Here is a 26211-nt window from a genome sequence, read left to right as displayed (position 1 = left end):
AGAGAAGGTCTTCTGAAATTGTTAAGACAGGAAGTTATTTCCCTTATCCCTCCAATGGAAAGAGGATTAGGTCACTACTCCCACCTCTTTCTAGTCAAGAAACCCAACTCATCCTACAGGATAATCATAAATCTCAAACCCTTAAACAGATTTATATTTTACCACAAGTTCAAAATGGAATCTATATAAAATCGACAATATCCCTGATAGGTCAAGATTTTATGATGGCTACAATAGACCTACAGGAGGCGTACTATCATTGGAAATATCAAAAAAGGTTTGTCATGCTGGAAAATCAAAAAGTAGTCCATTACCAGCTCAGGGCCCTCACATTTGGGATATCATTAGCTCCCAGAATATTCCCAAAAGTGATGGTGGAGATAGTGGTCTTCCTCAGGCTTCCAGGTATTCAGATCATTCCTTATTTAGTCGACATTCTCTTATTCGCCCCCCGATTCTACTTGCCTAAAAATCACATCATTCAGACACGGCAGATCCTAGAGTCTGGGTTGGATTATAAATCTAAAAAAAATCAGACCTATTCCCTTCTAATAGAAAAGTTTTTCTAGGGATTCTCCTAGATTTCCACACACAAATGTCTTTCCTTCCACAGGAGAAGATAATTTCGTTGAAACAAAAAATAAGTAATCTACTACAACAGATGCAGATATCCATAAGGATGGCGATGTCAGTCCTAGGGTCCATGACATCCTGTATCCAAGCAGTAGCATGGTGTCAAGCTCACTCCAGAAAATTGCCCTAATATTATTACAGTGGAACAGATCTCATCTTTCCCTAGCTAGAAAGATCTTACTGACGAGGTCAGTAAAAATCTGTCTCCTATGGTGGTTAAAAACCAACAATATAAAGAGGGGAACCCATTGGCACCAGTATCCTGTGAGAACTTTAACTACGGATGCAAGCAAAAGGGAGTGGGTAGCAACAATAGAGCGAGGATCTTTTCAGGGAGTTTGGCCAAAACAAATAAGTCATCACTCGTCAAATTTTAGGTAGCTAAGAGCAGTCCTGGAATCCCTGAAAGTAACAGAACATCTTATCCAAAATTCACACGTGAGAATTTATTCAGACGATATCACAACAATCGCATACCTGAGACATCAGGGAGGTACCAGACAGAAAAACCTGCAGAACCTAGCAGGCCAAATATTTTTTTGGGCAGAACTTCGGCTATTATCCCTATCAGCACTCCACCTCAAAGTTTCCTCCAACATCTAGGCAGATTTCCTAAGTCGAATGGACTTAGATCCAACCGAGTGGTGCCTAAAACAGGAAATCTATCTCCACATAACCAAAAAATGGGGATCTCTGGAAGTGAACTTATTTGCAAACCAAAAAAACTCAAAAGCTCCTCTATTCCCCCCCCCCCCCTAAATCCAAGGGAAAAGAGTTTAGGGGTGGATGCATTGGTTAACAATTGGAAGTTCCAACCTGCTTATGCTTTTCGTCCAGTTCCCTTAATACCAAAGACCTTACAAAAGATCAGGCTAGGGAAAACATAGGTGATCTTAATTGCCCTCCTCTGGCCAAAAAGAACTTGGTTTGGACTGTTAAACAGTCTAAAACTAGTTGAACCATGGATACTACCAATATGTCAGGATATCCAATAGCAGCCTGGCTTCTGAAGCCGCCATCCTAAAATAAAAAGGTATGTCTGAATCCGTAAGAAAAACACTACAAAAGAGTACAAAAGTAGTGACCAATGCAATCTATAATAAAATTTGGAAGAAATTTCTTTCCTGGTGTGGGAATGAAAAACGAAATATTCTTCATTCCAACATAGCAAAAATTCTGGACTTCCTACATGCAGGTCTTGGGAAGGGTTTAAAACCAAGTACGCTAAAAGTACAGATATCTGCACTATCATAGGAGCCTACAGGCTATCTTTAAAAAAAGATTTTAGTTCCCAACTGGGTCCTAAATATGGACTAACTTTACCTCCATTTGAACCTCTTACTGAAATTAGGAGACTATCTTGGAAAACAGCTCTTCTAGTGGCCATTACTACGGCATGCAGAGTAGGAGAAATTCAAGCCCTTTCCATAAGAAAACCATATCTGAAAATTATGTAAGACAGAATAATTTTTCGTCCAGACCCCAGTTTTCTACCCAACGGGGTATCAGAATTCCTCATGTCCTGGGAGATTGTAGTTCCATCTTTCTGTCAAAATCCTAAAAATAAAAAGGAAGAGAAGTTCCACTCATTAGATGTACGCAAAACTGTACTAAAATACTTAGAATTGACAGATTCTTAGAGCACAGATCAAAATCTTTGCCCAGTTCTGGGGGTCAAATAATGGCAAAAAAGCTTCCAAAACTATCATCGCAAATTGGATTAAGAAAGCAATCATAGAATCGTATCAGATCCAAAATCTTAATCACCCAGAAAATCTAAACGCTCACTCTAAAAGAGCAACGTCTGTATCTTGGGCGGAAAGAGGTGATGCTACCTTGGACCAGATCTGCAAAGCATCTACTTGGTCTCCCGTCCATGCACTCATTATCCACTACAGACTTAATTTTGCTTCCGTTGAAGAACTCTCCTTTGGCAGGAAGGTTCTTCATGACATAGTTGCCCCCCCCCCCTAATAAGTTTTAATTTGTTAACTCTCCTGTGGTGCTGTCATGGAGGGTAAGTGAGAAAATAGAATTAGATTTACCGGTAATTCAGTTTATATGAAACCCTCCATGACAGCACCCGGAGCCCTCACCCCCATATTATTTTTAATAAATGATCAATGTGATTATGAAAGTATAAGTATGTGGAATCACTATGCCCTATGGTAATTTGAATTACACTGAGGAGGGAGGTGGGAAGGGGCTATTTAACGTCTTGTGGGTTTTCCTGTCCCAATTAGAGGCGGAGCCCTTACCTCCTATGGTGCTGTCATGGAGGGTTCCATTGAAACCGAATTACCAGTAAGTCTGATTCTATTTTTTTATGAACATCCCCTATTGGTCCGTTCTTTTGTCAATTATGGCGCACCATATTCATCGTGTTTCTAATATTATCTCTGAGTAATGTGAACCTTCTACATTACGGGGATGTTCTATTTTCTAGATATTTCCATGATGTATGTACCTAGCATATTAGCTTATCACATCACAGTATCACTGTAGTTGTATTATATATTCCACATACTGTCTTGAGCATATGTTTTAATATGATCTCAAAGAGGGTTAAGGGGGTTTTACACAGGACGATTATCGGGCAGACGAGCGTTCATATAACGTTCGTTGACGATAATTGCCCTGTGTAAAAAGGGCAGCGATTAGCAGATGAACGAGCAAATGCTCGATCATCTGCTGGTCGTATAGTTTTTAAAAAGTAAAAGATTATCTTTGCCGGCAGCACATCTCCCTGTGTAAACAGGGAGACGCGCTGCCGACATGATAATAATGTACGGGGACGAGCCATCGGAGTAATGACCACTCGTCCCCATTCAGATTTCCTTGTGACAGGAGCAAGTGAGCGCCGATCAACGATTTATTTAGACGATGGTTTTAGACTAGATAGTAGTGTTAATATTTACTTATGTTAATTTACATAGTAGCTAGCCTCATATGTGTACATTGCAATCTAAGCATCAAACTTAGAGCTGCTTCTCTGAATGTCATTTTTCCATCACAGATGGTCCAATAAACCGGCTTTAGGTACGATAGCAAAACTGAGAATAAGGTGATGGAGAAGGGTTTATACACAATAACTGTGTACTTTTGCTGCTGTTGGTTTGCTTCTACCTATTTATCTTTCCATTGATATGGGCGTGGGGGAAAAGCAACATTTACACCCTGCAACAAAGCTACACCTCTTTTTTTTTTTTGCATCCGGTGTCTAGATATTGATCCTACGTATTTGTTATGGCACCCCCTGGTGTACTTTTGATTCCCTTCACAGAACGTCCAACTAATTTAGCCACTGCTGGTGAACACACATAGCCGGTAGCTCTTTCACACAGCCCAGTTGCTCTTAACAATAAGGATATGTGCACACACAAAATAAAACGTTTTAAAATACGGAGCTGTTTTCAAGGGAAAACAGCTCCTGATTTCCAGACGTTTTTGAATCAAAGTCGCGTTTTCAACGGCCGTTTTTGGAGCTGTTTTTCTATAGAGTCTATGAAAAACGGCTCCAAAAACGTCCCAAGAAGTGACATGCCCTTGTTTTTCGTGGCCGTTTTTTATGCGGCCTTTTTGAAAAACGGCTGCGTAAAAAACGCCCCATCGAAGCAGAACACTGTTTTTCCCATTAAAATCAATGGGCAGGTGTTTGGAGGCGTTCTGCTTCCGATTTTTCAGCCGTTTTTAGGGCGTTTACGGCCCGAAAAACGGCTGAAAACACTCCATGTAAACATACCCTAAGAATCGGCGCATAAGAAGCAGCTTCTTCTCACCAGCATTGAACACATTAGGTGGACATTCTAAGAAGGAAATCAATAAAGCAACACCAACATAACAAGCATGCAACAGAAATATCTATATATAGGTGTATTTTTTTAATGATTTCAGTTGAAAAATTTATGTTTTTGTGTCAACGAATTGAGAAATATATTATCCAACCTCTTGCCGCTGCAGGCAATTTTGATCTTGATGGCAGAGCCTCATTTATAAGGTTTGATGTGTCACTTTGTGGTAGTAACTTTGGAATGCTTTTCAAGTGTTTTCTGGCGATGCATTGTACTTAATGTTAGTAGTAAAATTTTGTCGCTACATTCAGTGTTTATTTGTGAAAAACACCAAAATATTGAGATCATTTTGAATAATTAGCATTTTTATGAATTTTAGTTTATCTGTTTGTCAGGCAGATAGTAAAACCACACAAAAAAAGTTACTGATTATTATTTAGCTTATGTCTACTTTATGTTGGCTTTATTATTTAAATGTAATTTTATTATTCAGGGATGTTAGAAGAATTATAACTTAAGCAGCAATTTCTCACATTTTCAAGAAATTTTCCAAAAACCTATTGTTTAGGAACCAATTTAGGGTTGAAGTGGCTTTGAAGGGACTATAAAGTTTCTTAAACCTTTAGGCATTTCACAGGATTTAACCCCTTGAGGACCAAGCTCATTTTGGCCTTCAGGACCAGACCCATTGTAATGACTTGGGAATGCTTTTACCTATCAAAGCGATTCTCAGATTGTTTTCTCGTGACTTATTGTACTTTATGATAGTGAAAAAATTTGGTCAATAAATTCAATATTTATTAGTGAAAAACACAAAATTTTGGTAAAAATTAGCATTTTTCTCAATTTAAATGTATCTGCTTGTAAAATAGGCAGTTATACCACACAAAATTGTTGCTAATTAACATCCCTATATGTCTACTTTAGATTGGCATTGTTTTTTGAACATCCTTTTATTTTTCTAGGATATTACAAGGCTTAGAACTCTAGCAGCAATTTCTCACATTAGAAAGTTTCATAACCCTTTAAACGTTTCACAGGAATTAAAGCAACGTAGAGGTGAAGTTTTCAAATTTCATTTTTTTTTTGCAGAAATTCATTTTTAATCTATTTTTTTTGTAACACAGAAGGTTGTAGCAGAGAAATGCAACTCAATATTTATTGCCCAGATTCTGCAGTTTAGAAATATCCCACATGTGGCCCTAGTATGCTAATGGACTGAAGCACAGGCCTCAGAAGCAAAGGAGCACCTAGTGGATTGTGGTCCTTCTTTTTATTAGAAAATATTTTAGGCACCATGTCAGGTTTGAAGGGCTCTTGCAGTGCCAAAACAGTGGAAATCCCCAAAAGTGACCCCATTTGGGAAACTACACCCCTTGAGGAAATTATCTAGGGGTATAGTGAGCATTTTGACCCTGCAGGTTTTTTGCAGAAATTATTGAAAGTGGGCCGTGAAAATGAAAATCTAGATTCTTTCAAAGAATATGTAGGTTTAGCTAATTTTTTCTAATTTCCACAAGGACGAAAGGAGAAAAAGCACCACAACATTTTTAAAACAATTTCTCCCGAGTAAAACAATACCCCATATGTGGTCATAAATGGCTGTTTGGACACACGGCAGGGCTTAGAAGGGAAAGAGCACCATTTGGCTTTTGGAGCTCAAATTTAGCAGGAATGGTTTGCGGAGGCCAGGTCACATTTGCAAAGCCCCTATGGGACCAAAACAGTGAAAACGCCCAAAAAGTGACTCCATGGAGAAGACTACAACCCTTGAGGAATCCGTCTAGGGGTGTAGTGAGCATTTTGAACCCACAGGTGTTTCATAGATTTTATTAGAATTGGGCAGTGAAAATAAAAAAAAACCTTTTTCTTCAATAAGACGTAGCTTTAGCTCCAAATTTTTCATTTTCTCAACAAATAAAGGAAAAAAGAATCCCCAACACTTGTAAAGCAATTTCTCCCGAGTGCGGCAATACCACACACGTGGTCATAAACTGCTGTTTGGGCACACGGCAGGGCTCAGAAGGGGAGGAGCGCCATTTGCTTTTGGAGTACAGATTTTGCTGCATTTGGTTTCTGGTCGCTATGTCGCATTTGCAAAGTCCCTGTGGGACCAAAACAATGGATCCCCCCCAGAAGTGACCCCGTTTTGGAAACAACACCCCTCAAGGTTTTCACCTAGGGGTGTAGTGAGCATTTTAACCCCGCAGGTGTTTTGCAGAAATTAGTGTACACACGATATTGGAGAGTGAAAATGGGATTTTTTCCATAGATATGCCAATATGTGGTGCCCAGCTTGTGCCACCATAACTAGACAGCTCTGTAATCATTATGCTGTGTTTCCCTGTTTTAGAAACACCCTACATGTGGCCCTAATCTTTTGCCTGGACATTCGACCAGGCTCAGGAGTGAAAGAGTACCATGTAAAATTGAAGCCTAATTTGGCGACATATAAAGTATTGGTTCACAATTGCAGAGGCCTTGATGTGAAATAATAAAAGAAACCCCTGACAAGTGACCCCATTTTGTAAACTGCACCCCTCAAGGCATTTATTAAGGGGTGTAGTGAGCATTTTCACCCCACGTGTCTTTTCCATAAATGATTGCACTGCGGAAGGTGCAAATTAAAATTTTTCCCTAGATATGCCAATTTAGTGGCAAATATGTCGTGCCCAGCTTGTGCCACTGGGGACACACATCCAAAAATTGTTAAAAGGGTTCTCCCGAGTATGGCGATGCCATATATGTGGAAGTAAACAGCTGTTTGGGCACACTGTAGGGTTCAGAAGGAAGGGAGCGCCATTTGGCTTTTGGAGCGTGGATTTTGCCTTGTAATAGTTTTGTTTGAAGTATCACTGGTGTTTCCGTTTATAATGTGGGGGTATATGTGAGCTGGGCAGAGTATATCAGGGGCATAATCAGGTGGTATAATAATAATAATAAGGTAAAAAAATTTATAAAATAATCCATAGATGTGTGCAACGCTGTGAAGCAATCCTTTCTATACAGGCCGGTGTCGCACTGATAAATGTCCTTCCTTATCCCCCTTTTGGTCCACACTCCGCACCTTTGTAGTTTGGGGAATTTTGCCGGGAAAGTGTTGACCTGGTATAATACGGGCGCCCTCGCTTCCAGCAGATATGTTTGGGCCCTCCCCTTCCTGGTTTCCTAATTTTAGTGCCTTGATACATCGTCTTTTAAAACAGAAGAAATGTTCCCCTCGGGCTGCACAACTGGATATTTTTCTTTCCTGACTTATTGAAGCCTTAACTTATTTGATTTTTTCATAGACGTATTAGTATGAGGGTTGTTTTTTTGCGGGATGAGATGTAGTTTTTATTGGTACCATTTTGGGGTACACGCGACTTTTTGTTCACTTTTTATCCTTTTTTTGGGAGGCAAGGTGACAAAAAAAAAAGCAATTCTGGCATCGTTTTTTAGTTTTTTTTATACAGCGTACACCATGGGTTATAAACTACATGTTACCTTTATTCTGCGGGCCAATACGTTTCTGGCGATACCTAATTTATAGCACTTTTTTATGTTTTACAACTTTTTGCACAATAAAATTACTTTTGTAAAGAGAATGTTTTTTTTCTGTTGCCAAGTTGTGAGAGCCATAACTTTTTAATTTTTTCATCGATGGAGCTGTATGAGGACTTATTTTTTCAAGACGAGTTATAGATTTTATAGGCACCATTTTTGGATACATGCGATTTTTTGATCACGTTTTAATTCAATTTTTGGAAGACAAAGTGACCAAAAAAACAGTAATTATGGCAGTATTTTTTAGTTTTTTTTTTACGGCGTTCACTGCGCAGGAAAAATAACATAATATTTTTATCGTTTAGGTCGTTACGGTCGCAGCGATATCAAATATGTATGGTTTATTATTTTTTTCAATAATAAATGACTTGATAAGTGAAAAAGGGGGAGATTGTGTTTTATTTTATTACTTGAAACTTTTATTGTATTTTTTACAACTTTTATTTTTTATACTTTTTTTTTACACTTTTCTTTAGTCCCACTAGGGGACTTGAAGGTCCAACTGTTTGTTTGATGTTCTGATACATAGGTAGTGCAATGTATTGGAACTGTCAGTTGTTCACTGACAGCAAGCCGATCAGGCTCCGCCTCTGGGCGGGGCCTAATCAGCTTCCGTAATGGCAGGCAGGAGGCCATTGTTAGGCCTCCTGTTGCCATAGTAGCAGTCGTCAGCCTTGCCATCGCATGGCAGGCTGCCGATTTGATACAAACCACTTTGATGCAGCGATCTCATTGGATCGCTGCATCAAAGGGATTAATGGCAGGAATTGGAGCTAGCTCCGGTTCCTGTTGATAGATCGGGGTGTCCACTGTAACATACAGCGGGGACACACTGCTGATGACGCCGGCTCAGCTTCTGAGCCGGAAGCTGAGCTGGCGCCATCTTGCCGATAGTGCCGGAAGCCTTTTAGGCCCCGCCGCTGAGCAGGGCATAGGAGGCTTCCGGCAGCTTAAAACTCCTCACATGCTGCGTTAATCGGCCGGATCGGATGCTATCTCCAGTCCTGGCCGATACCTCAGGGTGCCAGCTGTAAGATACAGCTGTCACCTGGAGGTGATGGTGCTGGCTCAGCTCCTGAGCTAGCTTAATCTCCTTCACGTACAGTAACGTGAAAAGGCGTTAAGACACCAGTTTCAATCACGTTACTGTACGTGATTGGGCGGGAAGGAGTTAAAGCAAAGTGGAGGTAAAATGTACAAATTTACAAAATGAAAAGCCTTATCTGTCCTTTTGAAAAAAAAAAATTCAAAGAGCTGCTACATTCCCTTGCAAAGTTGTATTCATCTAAACTATCACATTAGCAAACTTGTAAATACTTCCCTGGAAATTAAAGGGTTATTCTCATCTTCTAAGTAGATTGCATATCGCTAGGACAGTTTATGGTCAGTCGGGATCTGACCTCTGGGACCCGATGAACTTGAGAATGAAGGGGCTTTAGCACTGATTTATCGCTGCACCTTTCTAATAGTTTTCTTTGCGAAGCAGCACTCCTGGCCACCGATCTGTGCTTGGAAAAACAGTGAAGAGGTTGGACCGCACCGATCATAAAGTAATGGCATATCCTAGCGATATGCCATAATTTTATAAGGTGGGAACACTTCTATAAGCTGTAAATTAGCCTGGTCCTTAACCGTTAAAAATAGAATAGTGACACCCTCAGCAACCTCCATAGCAATAACAGCCATAGTGCCAGCCATGAAAGTGATAGCCACAACGCTCACCCATTTCAGTGCCTGCCATTGTGCCCTCCCTAACCGTGTAACCACAATACCTATAAAACAGTGCCAGCCACAGTGCCCTCCAAAGCAGTGCTAGCCATAGTGCCCTCAATTAGTGCCACCAGCCACAGTGTCCGCCAATTAATAACACTTGCCACAGTACCCTTAATATGTGCCAACAACCAGTGTCACCAATACTGCCACCAGCCACAGTGATCCACAATGGTGCCACAAGATACAGTGCCCCCATTAATATCTTACCTTTTTACCTGCTGCATGGAGACGCCACCTCACACCTTACAGGACTTTAAGGATCTGCTGCTAACATCTTGGTGCCAAATACCACAGGACACCTTGAGAGGTCTTGTGAAGTCAGTGTCTCGACGGGTTGGAGCGGTTTTGGCAGCACAAGGGGGACTTACACAATATTAGGCAAGTGGTTTTAATGTTATGGCTGATCTGTGTATATATCTTTAGAAGCTATCAAGAAATAAAGCAATTTGCTTGAGTTTGACATATAAAATTTTCCTCACTTACCTCACAATCTAAATACCCTTTCTGTATATTTTTTGCAAAGTGTGGGAGTAAACACTTGCAATCACGGAGAACAGACAAACTCCATGCAGATGTTGTCCTTGGTTGGATTTGAACCCAGGCTCTGTTGCTGCAATGCAAAAATGCCAGCCACTGAGCCACCATTCTGCCCATACTCATTTGATGCTTTATACAATAGCCTACATAGTGATAAATTCTGAGAAAATGCAGAGAGCTACATAGGATAGTATGTCTGGTAAGTTGAGGCTAACACATAGCAGTGAACACAAGTTTGTCTGCTCACCTGGTTTACACTTTGGGCACAGCACTGTTTACCATTGTGGCACTTATTCCTGTTTTGTAGATATTGCAGCAGTCTCTTTAGATACCAAATTGCAATAACGAACACTTGATTGTGAAGTATAAAATAGAGGGAGATGGAAGATAAAATCTTGGACCTTTGTGGGGCTGAGCTCCAAGAATGCATATACATTCAATAATCCAAGTAGTTTATATACAGGCTTTATTAGCACTTTAAAGGGTGTAAACAGGAACACATTTCAGGGTAACAGCAACCCTTCCTTAGACATTGCGATTATAATTGGAGAATGCTCAGGATATATATATTGATTACAAATGTATTTAATAGTCACTTACCCTCTGACCCTGTTGCCCCATCCACTATGGGCCGTATATATATAGATGTAAGAATTAGTGTCATATTCAAAATAAATTATGTAAAACTCCCTGGATTATCATTGATAGTTACTAGCAACAGTTTGCGACTAATAAAAGTATGCCTTGCATATAATGTATCTAAAAGTATTGATGTCAATCAAAGTAGACATCATAAGAATTTTGGGTCACAGAATCAAAAAGCTGTGACAATAGGTATGGTTCACCATAGTACAATATTTTATTTACTCCGTATGTGTTATAATTGACACATTTGCTGGAAAAGTTACTGTATAAATGTAATCAGTGAAGTGGACATTAAAATATATTCCAGTGTTGCACAGTAAAGTTTCTTGCGACCACAGTTTTTTATTATTATTATTATAGGATGGCTCACACAAGATACACATGCCGAACAATGGCTTTATACATTTTTAAAAAATAGATATCAATATAAATATCCACCAAGGGACTACATGCTGGATTGTCATCCAACTCACTGACCGCTGTATAGAGTTCCCACAGACTCGCATAGATTATTATGAGCCCTCTGAAGGGAAGGGGACGCACTGACCTGTTCCAGGGGTGCTTGGTTGTATAAAAGAGGAACCCCCCCCCCCCCACCCCGTCGGTGTTGGTATAAGAACACACAAGAAACACCAGAAAAAAATGCCAGCGTTTTTAAGAAATAGGCTATGATGAAAAAGAGGGATAAATTATCATTGCATATTTTGAAATACATATCAAAATGGTATATAGATAAATACATATAAATCTATATAAACATACAACAATACACCGCGTTCCAAATTATTATGCAAATGTTATTTTTTGCTGATTTTCCTAAATAGTCGATGCAAATGACAGTCAGTATAATCTTCAAGCCATCAACCGTTGGAGTATAATGCAAATTTTATTGAACAAATCTCCTAATGATAACAGACTTTTTTTAGAAGTAAAAAGCTCAAAATTCACTGTTTCAAATTATTATGCACAACAGAGATCAGAACATTTTAAAGGTTGTAAAGAGAACTAAAATGGTAATTTGTTGAATTTGCAGCATCAGGAGGTCATATTTACAGAAATCAAAAGCTCTTTCAATCAAAAAAAACTTAACAGGCCAAGTTACATGTTAACATAGGACCCCTTCTTTGATATCACCTTCACAATTCTTGCATCCATTGAATTTGTGAGTATTTGGACAGTTTCTGCTTGAATATCTTTGCAGGATGTCAGAATAGCCTCCCAGAGCTTCTGTTTTGATGTGAACTGCCTCCCACCCTCATAGATATTTTGCTTGAGGATGCCCCAAAGGTTCTCAATAGGGTTGAGGTCAGGGGAACATGGGGGCCACACCATGAGTTTCTCTCCTTTTATGCCCATAGCAGCCAATGACACAGGTATTCTTTGCAGCATGAGATGGTGCATTGTCATGCATGAAGATAATTTTGCTACGGAAGGTACGGTTCTTCTTTTTGTACCACGGAAGAAAGTGGTCAGTCATAAACTCTACATACTTTGCGAGGTCATTTTCACACCGTCAGGGACCCTAAAGGGGCCTACCAGCTCTCTCCCCATGATTCGAGCCCAAAACATGACTCCACCACCGCCTTGCTGACGTCGCAGCCTTTTTGGGACATGGTGGCTATTCACCAACCATCCACTACTCCATCCATCTGGACCATCCAGGGTTGCACGGCACTCATCAGTAAACAACACGGTTTGAAAATTAGTCTTCATGTATTTCTGAGCCCACTGCAACCGTTTCTGCTTGTGAGCATTGTTTAGGGGTGGCCGAATAATAGCTTTATGCACACTTGCAAACCTCTGGAGGATCCTACACCTTGAGGTTCGCAAGAATCCAGAGGCACCAGCGGCTTCAAATACCTGTTTGCTGCTTTGCAATTGCATTTTAGCAGCTGCTCTCCTAATCCTATTAATTTTTCTGGCAGAAACCTTCCTCATTATGCCTTTATCTGAACGAACCCGTCTGTGCTCTGAATCAGCCACAAATCTTTTCACAGTACGATAATCACGCTTAAGTTTTCTTGAAATATCCAATGTTTTCATACCTTGTCCAAGGTATTGCACTATTTCACGCTTTTCGGCAGCAGAGAGATCCTTTTTCTTTCCCAAATTGCTTGAAACCTGTGGCCTGCTTAATAATGTGGAACGTCCTTCTTAAGTAGTTTTCCTTTGATTGGGCACACCTGGAAAACTAATTATCACAGGTGTCTGAGATTGATTACAATGATCCAAAGAGCCCTAAGACACAATACCATCCATGAGTTTAATTGAAAAACAAATAATTAAATGTTTATGACACTTAAATCCAATGTGCAAAATAATTTGGAACATGGCGTAAGGTCTTATTTATACTAGTGTGGCGCATCTCGGACGTGAAAAACTGCAGTTTTTACAAAGGTCCGTGGGATGGCCGTTGTTTCAACGGCCGACACACGGACGTTTATCACGCTTATGTAAATAAGGCCTAAGGCTGGGTTCACACGACCATGTTACGTCGGTAATGTACGGAACGTATTTCGGCCGGAAGACCCGGACCGAACACACTGCAGGGGGCCGGGCTCCTAGCATCATAGTGCTGTACGACGCTAGGAGTCCCTGCCTCTGCGTGGAACTACTGTCCCGTACTGTAATAATGATTACAGTACGGGACAGTTGTCCTGCAGCGAGGCAGGGACTCCTAGCATCGTACATCACTATGATGCTAGGAGCCCGGCTCCCTGCACTGTGTTCGGTCCGGGTCTTCCGGCCGAAATACGTTCCGTACTTTACGGACGTAACATGGTCGTGTGAACCCAGCCTTAGGGTAAGTTCACAAGGCAGATTTGTTTTAGAAAATCAGTTCCATTCATCTGAATGGGGCTTGCAGAAATCCATACACCTGCTGCAGAAATATCTCCATTCAGATTAATTGAACTTCTCTTCCGTTGCAGGTTTCTACAACAAATCTGCCACGTGTCAACTCTTAGGCTGGGTTCACACACCCTATTTACGGACGTAATTCTGGCGTTTTAACCTCGAATTACGTCCGAATATACGGCTCCAAAGCGCCGGCAAACATCTGCCCATTCATTTGAATGGGTTTTACGATGTATTGTGCCGACGGTCATTTTTTTGACGTGCCGCTGTCAAAGGACGGCGCATAAAAAATACGCCCGCGTCAAAGAAGTGCCTGTCACTTCTTGGGACATAATTGGAGCCATTTTCCATTGACTCCATAGAAAACCAGCTCCAATTACGTCCGTAATGGACGCTGCGAAAAACGCCTGCACTTGCCGTTACGTCTGAAATTCAGGAGCTGTTTTATCCTGAAAACAGCTCCGTAATTTCAGCCATAATGAACGTGTACGTGTGAACATACCCTTAGGGAAAACAGCTCCTGATTTTCAGACTTTTTTGAGCAACTCGTGTTTTTCGCGGCGTTTTTTACGGCCGTTTTTGGAGACGTTTTCATTTGAGTCTATGAGAAAACGGCTCCAAAAACGGCCCAAGAAGTGTCCTGCACTTCTTTTGACGAGCCGTCATTTTACGCGCCATATTTTGACAGCGGCGCATAAAATGACAGCTCGTCTGCACAGAACATCGGAAGACCCATTGCAAGCAATGGGCAGATGTTTGCCGACGTATTGGAGTCGTCTTTTCAGGCTTAGTCGAGGCGTAAAACGCCTCCATTACGCCTATAAATTGGTCATGTGCACATACCCTTAGGTATACCTCCCAACTTTCAAGTATTGCAAAGAGGGACAACAGGTGCCACGCCTCTAACCCCGCCCAATCCCCACCCATACACACCCAGTTCAGCGTACACAGTATCATGCTCCCATAGTGCCTCCCCACAGTATGAGGGGTCATTATAGTGCCCCCTCACAGAGTAATGCCCCATAGTGCCTCCCACACAATATAATGCCAAATATAATGCCAAATAGCTGTCCTAATAGTAAAATGCCAAATAGCTGCCCCATACAATATAATGCTCCCATACAGTATAATGCCCACACAGATTCCCCATACAGTATAATGCCCCTACAGATGCCCCATACAGTATAATGTCTTATAGATGTGTTCGGGTCCTAATCAGTCTCAACCGGCAGGGATAATATGCTGAGTTCGTACGAAAGGAATCACACCACACAAAGTCTGGTACAAAGCTCCTTACTCAGTGTCAGGAGAGGCGTCACTGCTTTATTACACACATTTGTTCTATATCTCCTTTCTCCTGGGGGTGGGTACATGTTATCACACTTTTATAAAAGCACGTATCACTATAAGCCTCTTGTTACTTGTGTCATCCTTGGATAGGTTCACCCTTATCTGGTCCTTTAGATTTGTCTTCATAGTTCATAGTTCGTTCATACCAGGAAGTGACTTGTTATTGTATTAGGGCGTAGTCCCTGTTCAGGGGCCATCTTGCCACGTATACTTATCTAATCCTACTATTGCTTCATCACAATTATGTACACAACTCCTAAGTCTATATTTTATTAAAGAAAGAAAATTATTATAAACATTAACTTCTGTCCACTCCATCCTTCACAGTCCCCCCTTTTATCATTATTTTCTTCATTTCTTAACCTAAGTGTGTCCGTGCTCTGGGAAAGGGGAGTAAAAGGATTTTTTCACCAGTTTGAGACGAGCCTCCCCTATTAGGAGACCCCCCTTTGTAGCTGGACTTAAAGAGTCGGTGCACACCCTACACTATCTATTCATCTTCAGAACAATAGTCTCGATAAAGGGTGGTTGTTTTCATGGATGGAGTTGGTAAAAGTCCTTCAATTTCTGAAGAAAACATAAAAGTGGGAGTTACTTCAGTTATAGTTTTAGTCATTAATTTCTTCATACATGGTAATACAAAACAAGCAATAACTGCGAAAAGCACTAGAAAAATTAAGATTACAATCCCAATTTGGGCCAGAATTTTCTGCCATCCGGTTAACCATGAGAAATACTGATCCCATGGGTCTGTGAAACCTGAATTTCGTTTTAATTCCTCGGATAAAGAAACAATCTGTTTGATTGCCATGGTTACTTTGCCGTTTGGTCCTGTGTTATCTGTAATAAAAGTACAACAGGTAGTACCTATCATGGCACCAACGCCTCCTTTTTCTGCTAGTATCATACATGGGATTTTCTATAGTTAGAATCAGTGGATTACAGCTACCTACATTTTGACACTGGCTACGAAATGGGGTCTTAGTAAGGGTCATCCTAGTTATTAGAGATTTTCCGCTATCATCCTTTTTGTTTAAAGCGCTAGGGGGTTGATATCCCCAATCTCTTCCAGTGTTCCATCCCACGGAGCCCCAGTATTTACCCTGAGTTCCACAATTATCATCCGTAACACATATATATTGTTCTCCTTCTCCTATGGTTTTGATCCAGTGTCTTCCCCAATCATAGTTCAACCCGTGTCCCCACTGTCTATGGTTACAGTCTATTATTTGACAATAATCGAATGTGTAAGTGGCTACATGGGTGTTGCTTGAATTAAACCAGAGGACAGTCATATCGTCGATCTTAGTGACCGCTACCTGTCCGGTTACTACCCATGCTGTACCACACAAAAGGATATACTGGATCATTTCGGAACTTCCACTCGTTTGCAATGGGAAGCGTGAATCCAAGTAGGGCGACCCTCAACTTTCACAGCTGTAGGGGTGGTCAGTATGACTTGGTATGGGCCCTCGAATCGTGATTCTAGAGATCCTCGGACATGCTTCTTGACTACCACAAATTCTCCAGGTTTAATGTCGTGGGTGGTAGTATCTGCTTCCGGATCTGGAAAAGAGGAGTATACTGCAGAATGTGTTATTGTCAGTTCCTTACATAATGCAATTACAAAGTTCACTAGATTGTCATTTCCCATGCTAAGCTGCTGGGGGTAGTAGTGGCCTAACCTTGGGGGACCACCAAATAGTATTTCATAAGGCGTCAATCCTGTAGGGGCTCTAGGGGTGTTCCTAACCGAGTATAATGCTATAGGTAATAGTTCTGGCCATGCCATGTTCAGTTCTTGGCTGGCTTTCAAAAGTTTGTTTTTTAGGGTACCATTAAGTCTTTCTACTTTCCCGCTACTTTGAGGATGGTATGGAGTATGTAGTCCTAGATCAGCCCCGACTAATTTCCAAATTGCCGATGTGATATCTGCAGTAAAGGCTGGTCCTTGATCGCTTTCTATTACTTCTGGAATTCCGAATCTGCATATTACTTCCTTCATAAGTTTCTTTGCAGTAGTCCTGGCTGTCATATTGGTGACCAGGTAAGCCTCGGGCCATCCTGAAAACATATCGATTACCACTAGTAGATATTCGTATTTGCCACTTTTAGGCAGTTGTGTGTGATCTATTTGAATTCTTTGAAACGGATAGGATGTCCTGGCGAGGTGTTTTGCAGGAGTGGTCATAGTTCTTCCAGGGTTGCATCGATTGCAGATTATGCATGTCCGGCAATACTGGGTGACAGGGGTGGATATTCCTGGGGCCAGGTATAGTTTGTTGATTGCCGTTACCATCTGGTTTTTCCCTCGGTGGGTAGGACCGTGTGCCTACTGTACAATTGCTGGGTACAGGGCTCTCGGGAGGGCAACTCGTTTGTCCTTTCTCCATATTCCTTGTTTATCCACATTTGCTCCTTCCGTCTGCCATTGCTGTCTGTCCTCAGGGGTACTATTGTTCTGGAAAATGGTAACTTGGTTGATGGCGTCGGTCCCTTCCACATTTGGTATCTGTTCTCTGGCCCGTGACCTAGTCATAATCTGAAGGTAGCTTGTTTGATCCGGACTCCCTTCTGACTCTTTTCCGTAAGTTGCTGCCCATTTTGCCATCTCGTCTGCCAGCTTATTTCCTTGTGCTTCTTCTGTTTGGGCTTTTCCATGGGCTTTGGTCTTGAGTATGGCCACTTTTTCTGGACGAGTCAAGGCTTCAAGTAATTCAGCCACAGCTTGCGCATGCCTGATTGGGGTACCAGCAGCTGTTGCAAAACCTCTGATTGCCCAGATCTGTCCAAAGTCGTGAGCCACACCGAAGTCGTATCTGGAATCCGTATATATGTTAGCTGTGTGGTTGGCCGCTTCGTAGCATGCCTCTGTGAGGGCTTTTAATTCAGCTTCTTGTGCAGATTTGTGGGGTGGCATCCGGCCTGCTCAGATGGCTTCGTGCAGTGATACCACAGCGTATCCAGTGTGGAATTTACCTTGTTCATCAGCATAACGTGATCCATCAGTGAAAAGAATGAGGTCCGGGTTGTCAAGTGGAGTGTCAGATACCGTGCAGGGAGATGTTGCTTGCTGCTGCATAAGTTGTAAGCAGTCATGAGATTGTGCATGATCTGATTCTGTATGGGGTTCTTGGTCTTGATCCCCCCTTACAAGGGGCAGAAGGGTGGCCCGATTGAGCGTATGGCAGCGCTGTAAAGTGACGTTGTCTGGAAGGAGAAGAGAACATTGAAGACGCATACGTCGTTGTAAGGAAAGTTGTTTTTGTTGACTTTGAAGTATGATTGCGGATAAGTCATGTGGAGCTAAAATGGTGACTGGATGTCCGAGAATAAAGGGTGATGTTTTGTCCAGTAATATCTGTGCAGCCAGCACAGCTCATAGGCACATGGGTGCGGCTTGCGATACAGGGTCCAGTTTCGCCGAGAAGTACCCAATAGGTCTAGGTTTTCCTCCATGTGTTTGAGTGAGGACAGCAGATGCATGGCCTTGGTTTTCTGAGATGTATAGTTGGAAAGGTAGTTGGTAGTTGGGGATGCCCAGGGCTGGGGCTGTAGAAATGGTATGTTGTAGTTCACGGAACGATTGTACAGCAATAAGGGGGAGATTGGGCATCCAGGAGGGATCAGAAACGCAGGCGTATAGAGGATGCATGAGTTGAGATGCGTTGGGAATCCATTGTCGACAGTAGGTTACCATTCCTAAAAAGGCCTGCAATTGCGTAAGGCCAGTAGGGAGAGGTATGGCAAGGATAGTAGAGACTCGTTCCGAGGTGAGATGTCGTGATCCTTGTGAAATACAGTGTCCTAGAAAGATAACTTTGGGGGCACACCATTGCAGTTTCTTTTTGGAGACTTTGCAGTTAATTTGTGCGAGAAATGTGAGAAGACTTAGAGAGAGAACTGAACACAAGGAGGTGTTTGGTGCTGATAGGAGTAAGTCGTCGACATATTGGAGAAGGGTGGCTTCCGGATGTGCAGCTATCCATGGTAGAAGAGAAGACGTGAGGGCTTGAGTGAAGTGATTTGGGGAGTTCTGCGCACCTTGAGGCATGACAGTCCAAGTGTACTGGGCGCCTTGATGAGTGAAAGCGAAAAGATACTGGGAGTCTTGATGTAATGGTACACTGAAAAATGCATTGGCTAGGTCAATAACGGTGAAGGACGAATGTGAAGGGGGGATGTCACTGAGGAGCGTGTGTGGGTTAGGCACCACTGGAGTTTCCATGATAGTTACTGCATTGATAGCGCGTAAGTCTTGAACTAATCTATAAACAGTAGGGGAACCCGGTATTGATTTCTTTTTGACAGGAAAAAGTGGAGTGTTGGCTGGTGAAATACACTGGACTAGCGCACCTTTGTCCAGAAGGGCTTGGATTTGTAGCTGCAGAGATGTTTCTTGGTCACGACGTAAGGGGTATTGGGGAATACGAGGCGGTGGCACCGTAGGATCTTTGAGAAAAACACGGACAGGAGGGACAGGTAGCTTGCCTATATCGTCAGGTCCGGTGGACCAGAGGGAGGGGGGTAAAGAACTGGCTACATCCGGTGGAATATCCGAGGTTGAGGAGTGTGGTGCCGGTTGAGATAAAAACAACGGTACAGTTCGGAGGAGACAGGTATCTTCGTCCGTAAGAGAGATACTGGTAGAAAGGTGCATTCCCAATTCATCGTATATAATATGGGCTTTGAGCTTGTGTAAGAGGTCGGCTCCTAAAAGGTTTAATGGGCAAGTCTTTGACACTATAAATTGAGAGACGTATTTCTGACTTTTCCCAATAGGTAGAGGCTGCGTAAGACGTGACGTAGTGGCGACTCCATCGACTCCAACGCAGGAAAGAAAGTCTTCAGAAAGAGCACAGGAGGAGGGTAGGTCAGAAGTCTTGATTACGGAGGTGGCTGCACCCGTGTCTACTAGAAAAGGAAGCTCATGGCCGTCTACAGTGAGATAGACGGAGGAAATGGGTCCAATACGGGGGTTGGTTAGGGCCATGAGTTCTGCGGGCTTGCCTTTATCCTATGGTCTGTCTGGCTGTAGTGGTGGATGCCTATCTGGTCCGTTAAAGGTTGGAGGTGGACGAGGATACCTAGGTGGTGGGGGATGGTTGCGGCTTGTGTCTTGAGTTTCTCTAGGAGAACGGCATTGGCTACGGAAATGTCCTGGTCGCCCACAATTGTAACAAACGATATCATCCCGTCTTCGGGGTGAGGGGCGATGTTCCTGCAAATATGGGTAATTCTGTAATGATGGGCGAGAAAATTGTGGTGGTGGATGAGTATACATAGGGGTAGGTACTGACGAAAAGGGATGGGGACCGATGTCCGCAAGCATAAGGGGTCCGGGCTTGGGTGTCGGGTGTTGAAAGGAAGCTTGTAGTTGTCTATCTATAGCCTTGGCAATGAGAAGAACTTGACGGGGTTCCATGTCGGGGTATTCTGGGCGGGTGGTGCAAAGTTTGGTTTTTACAGGATCTCTGAGTCCTGTAACGAAGGATGATACGAGAAGCGTCTTCTGTACTTTCTTCTGCATGTCATATCCTTGGTCTTGAAACAGCATTTGGATACGTGTAAAAAACTTCTCGACAGATTCTTTCTCTTCCTGAGTGCAATCGGATATATTGGTGGTAGAGTCCCCAATTCTGTCCTGCGCCCAGGCTTTTATTTGGCGGGTGAATTCAACACCGGAGTGGTACGTACAGTCGTCACCTACTCTATCGGTGTCTAGAGCGGAGCTAATGATTGGCCAGAACCTATCCCCTGCTTTAATACTTGATACGTGTAGCAAATCTTTCCAAGTGGGGGAATAAGTTTGCTGCACTTGGCGTAGCTTTCGGTAAAATCCCATAGGATTTTTCTCTGGGTCTTCTAGGATTGCACATATGCTTTGGACTTGGGGTGGGGTGAACGGGGCATAGGTCGTTGGGGGTAGGTGATTGAGAAGGGGGACCGGGGATGCTCGGGTCAAGACACCAGGTTTAGGACATTCGGGGGAGGTAGGTTCGTGGGCTAGAACTGGAGTATCACAGGGATTAGAAGGAGGGTCTACGGGTAGAGGTGGCGAAAATGGGGATTTAAGGGCAGTTACTGCGGCCGCTACCGCTGAGGGGTCAGTACTAACGATTCGGATTTCTTGAATGGAGCGCACGGGGGCGTGTTCTTTTATTGTGGTGATTATAGTCTCGGCACACTGATAGAGGGGAAATCCAAATATGCCTGCACCAAGGAGGGGCAGGGCCAGCGTAGTGAAAACTTTATTTTCAACAAGGTCAAGCACTGAACAGACACTTTGTTTTAACAAGGCTACACATTCGGAGTGTTTAGCAGGGTTGTACAGGGGCCCTACTGCATGAATAATAACTTTACAGGGGAGAAGACCCGGACCCGTGAGAACAGCGTGTCCTGTTGGGAGTGGCCCTAAAAGCTGGACAATGTCATCACAATCGGATTGAATGGAAGCACCGCCATGTTCGATGATGGCTCTTGCCAATCCACCCCTATGTTGTAGATTCATATTGGCAGCGTTCACTATGGCGTCTACCCTTTGGGTGACCATATTCCCGTGTCCCACTGATAAAAGTGAATTCCCTTCCCATATCATACGCTGTATCTGGGGATTCCATTGTTCCGGAATGGATTCAGGGGGTGGCGCTGGCCATTCTGGGAATTGTGGTCGGGGGGCCACGGGTGGCCGTACAGCCAGAGGGAGGGGTAGCGGACGACTAGGGGGAGGCGGTGACTGTGAAGGAGGTATAGCAGGCGAGATTGTAATTGTAATCTCTTCCCCCCATTCTCCCTCCGAATGTTCGGATTGGGCATCATCATTAGGATGGATACATCTCCTTCTGGCCGCTAATTGATGGGCGATGGGTGTAGTGGATATAAGGGGGTTGGCGCTACGGGTGGTCACTGGCATTAGAGGAACGTCAGCTGTGACCTTATCCTCCGGAGGGGGCTTATAAAATCCACCTTCTTGTGTGAGTACCGGACATAACGGAGCAACGGGTTTAGGTGTACCAAGATGGCCTCCTGGGGCGGGGAGTGGTGCCGAAGGCGTGGCATATATGGGAGGATCGGGGCGTGGAAAGTGACATGATACACAATATTCAACTTGGGGCGGGTTCTGTTGACCACAATTGGGACACTCCCACGAAGTTAGAATTCCACCGTCGCCATTATAGGGCGGTGGCTGGACACGTTCTTTGTAATACACATATTTGATGATTTTACCCTTTCTGTCTCGTATTTCTTGCTCAGTAAACTTGTCTTTAGTTATGGCTATGGCTGTTCTTTGCCAAGCTAATGCTTCATCTAACTTTCCTTCGTCACTTAATCTTCCCTTGTTTTCCCTAAGAGCTGCAGCCCATTCTCCTGGTTGTAACCTTCCATCTATAAATATGCCACATATGTGCATAACTTTCTTACTATTTTCTACATTCTTCTTGCCTTCTCTTTTTTTTCTACTATCTCTTTTGCGGTTAATGGACCACCTTCCTTTGCCTGTCTCTTTGTTTTAAACACATTAAACATACTGTTCTATATCTAACACCGTCCTGAGAATGAAACCTTATTCTCGATGTTTCTGAACACAATTATAACTGACTGTCTGTCTCTGTCGTCTTAATGGTATCAAACTATACCCTGCGACTAATTGAATTATTACACTTATACTTATCACCTATGCCGGCGAGACGCGACTATCTATACTATGATTCTTGGAGCCACACAGCGGGTCAACTCTCTGTCGCTGAGAGTGTGGCCGGGATCGACTCCAAATATCTCGGTACCTTATCACCTGCTCACTCTCCCACACGAATAAGAGCCAATATTCATAAACATGAACTTAACCTTACCGTGTTTTATTTGAAGCTGATCAGACTTCCTGGGAGCGTGGCTGGCGATTCGATGTTGAGGCGTCTGGGGGTCGTCGATCACGGACACGGCTTGTCCCTCGAGTGTGGCCCCACGTTGGGTGCCAAATGTTCGGGTCCTAATCAGTCTCAACCGGCAGGGATAATATGCTGAGTTCGTACGAAAGGAATCACACCACACAAAGTCTGGTACAAAGCTCCTTACTCAGTGTCAGGAGAGGCGTCACTGCTTTATTACACACATTTGTTCTATATCTCCTTTCTCCTGGGGGTGGGTACATGTTATCACACTTTTATAAAAGCACGTATCACTATAAGCCTCTTGTTACTTGTGTCATCCTTGGATAGGTTCACCCTTATCTGGTCCTTTAGATATGTCTTCATAGTTCATAGTTCGTTCATACCAGGAAGTGACTTGTTATTGTATTAGGGCGTAGTCCCTGTTCAGGGGCCATCTTGCCACGTATACTTATCTAATCCTACTATTGCTTCATCACAATTATGTACACAACTCCTAAGTCTATATTTTATTAAAGAAAGAAAATTATTATAAACATTAACTTCTGTCCACTCCATCCTTCACAGATGCCCCCATACAGTATAATGCCCCATAGCTGCCCCAAACCGTATAATGCCCCATACAATATAATGCCCACACAGATGCCCCCATACAGTATAAGTCCCCATAGCTGCCCCATGCAGTATAATACCCCAACATTTGCCCCATCCATTATAATGCCCCACAGGTGCCCCCATACAGTATAATGCCCTCACAGGTGCCCCCATACAGCATAATGCCCCATAGATGCCTCCATACAGTATAATTCCCCATAGCTGCCCCATAAAGTATAATGGCTCTATACAGTATAATGCCCCTACAGATGCCTCCATACAGTATGATGTTCCATTGCTGTCCCATACAGTATAATGCCGCATAGCTTCCCCATACAGTATAATACCTCCACAGCTGTCCCCATACAGTATAATGCCCTCACAAGCCATACAGTATAAGGCCCCCTTAGATGCCTCCATACAGTATAATGTCCCAATAGTGCCTAATAAAAAAAAAAATACTCATCTAGCCCCGTTCCCATGATGAGATCCCTCTGCACCTCTGCTTTGTTCTGAGTGGCTCGATGCAGAAAGGCGCGATGATGTCACTGTATAGCCGTGACAGTTTGTGCCGAGCCACTCATGCCTGGCATTGCACAGTGAATTGGGAAGCATGGAGCTCCTTCATTGGATTCAACTGTTTCTGCATCCTGAGGACCCAGATACAGTTGAAACCGGGACATACCACTGGCTGCACGGGACAGAGGGACACCACCCAGAATCCTGGACGCCTTAGGGCAGTGGTTCCCAAACTTTGAGGCCGGAACTCACTTTTGGCCGAGACTTTTGTTTGGGACCCCCCCCCCTACTGTAATTAGTTTGATTTTGTCTGAGGTATGTCAACATCATTCGTAGTTAGATGCCTGTCCTTAGCTCTATTTGAAAAATAAGTCCCTGTAACATCGAAAACAAGGATGATTATGCGGGCGGCAGTGGGGTAACTACCGCCGTAGCAGCCGTAGCGACTGCTACGGGGCCCGCGGCATGAGGGGGCCCGTGTCGCCCGCCGGCACGGGCCCCCACCATGGCCGGAGGCTCCGCTAGCAGCCGCTATGGCTGCTACAGCGGGACGCCACTGAACACTACGGCAGAGCAGGGAGGTATCTCCCCGCTCTGCCATTAAACAAAAGACATGTATCCCCTATCCACAGGACAGGGGATACATGTGTGATCGCTGGCATTGATAGGGAGAACGGGGGACTGAAAGTCCCCTGAAGTTCTCCATCACAAACCTCGGACTTCCGGGGTCTGTGTCGGCAGCTCCGGAGAAATGAATGGAGCGCCGGTCGCGCTTGTGCGCATGCGTGACCAGCGCTCCTTTCATTTTTATTGTGCTGCCGACACAGACACCGGAAGTCACAGGTTAGTCATGGAGAACTTCAGGGGACTTTCAGTCCCGCGTTCTCCCTATCAATGCCAGCGATCACACATGTATCCCCTATCCTGTGGATAGGGGATGCATGTTATTTGTAGGACACACTATAGGTCGCATTTTTTGGGGGGGGGCTGTATGGCGTTCCCTGCAGGGGGGGCGCTGTATGGCGTTCCCTGCAGGGGGGGCGCTGTATGGCGTTCCCTGCAGGAGGGGGCGCTGTATGGCGTTCCCTGCAGGGGGGGGCGCTGTATGGCGTTCCCTGCAGGGGGGGGGCGCTGTATGGCGTTCCCTGCAGGAGGGGGCGCTGTATGGCGTTCCCTGCAGGGGGGGCTGTATGGCGTTCCCTGCAGGGGGGGCGCTGTATGGCGTTCCCTGCAGGGGGGCGCGCTGTATGGCGTTCCCTGCAGGGGGGCGCGCTGTATGGCGTTCCCTGCAGAGGGGGCGCTGTATGGCGTTCCCTGCAGGGCGGGGCGCTGTATGGCGTTCCCTGCAGGGGGGGTGCTGTATGGCGTTCCCTGCAGGGGGGGGCGCTGTATGGCGTTCCCTGCAGGGGGGGGCGCTGTATGGCGTTCCCTGCAGGGGGGGGCGCTGTATGGCGTTCGCTGCAGGGGGGGCGCTGTATGGCATTCCCTGCAGGGGGGGGCGCTGTATGGCGTTCCTTGCAGGGGGGGGCGCTGTATGGCGTTCCCTGCAGGGGGGGGCGCTGTATGGCGTTCCCTGCAGAGGGGGTGCTGTATGGCGTTCCCTGCAGGGGGGGCGCTGTATGGCGTTCCCTGCAGAGGGGGGCGCTGAATGGCGTAACCTGCAGGGGGGGGCGCTGTATGGCGTTTCCTGCAGGGGGGGCGCTGTATGGCATTCCCTGCAGGGGGGCACTGTATGGCGTTCCCTACAGTGGGGGCTGTATAGCGTTCTCTACAGTGGGGGCTGTATGGCGTTAGCTCCATACAGCCCCCTCTGTAGATAACGCCACACAGTCCCCCCTGTAGATAACGCCACACAGTCCCCCCTGTAGATAGCGCCATACGGCCCCCTGTAGATAACGCCATACGGCCCCCTGTAGATAACGCCATACAGTCCCCCCTGTAGATAACGCCACACAGTCCCCCCTGTAGATAACGCCACACAGTCCCCCCTGTAGATAACGCCACACAGTCCCCCCTGTAGATAGCGCCATACGGCCCCCTGTAGATAACGCCATACGGCCCCCTGTAGATAACGCCATACA

General features: G+C 44.3%; 1 protein-coding gene across 2 annotated transcripts in view; it reads left to right on the top strand.

Annotated features, from left to right (window-relative positions):
* NTN4 (netrin 4) overlaps nucleotides 1-26211 on the top strand; it is a 341311-nt gene that overhangs the window by 246669 nt on the left and 68431 nt on the right. Inside the window, exon 6 of one of the 2 annotated variants that reach the window (XM_075856856.1) lies at nucleotides 19914-20000. The exons of the other annotated variant lie outside the window; for it this stretch is intronic. Within the exon in view, the coding sequence (XP_075712971.1) occupies nucleotides 19914-20000 (87 nt within the window). The remainder of the gene's footprint in view (nucleotides 1-19913; nucleotides 20001-26211) is intronic. 2 annotated transcript variants of the gene reach the window in all.

This window comes from Rhinoderma darwinii, chromosome 3, assembly GCF_050947455.1.
Source record: "Rhinoderma darwinii isolate aRhiDar2 chromosome 3, aRhiDar2.hap1, whole genome shotgun sequence".
Lineage (NCBI taxonomy): Eukaryota > Metazoa > Chordata > Amphibia > Anura > Rhinodermatidae > Rhinoderma > Rhinoderma darwinii.
This window is presented reverse-complemented; position numbering and strand designations above follow the sequence as displayed.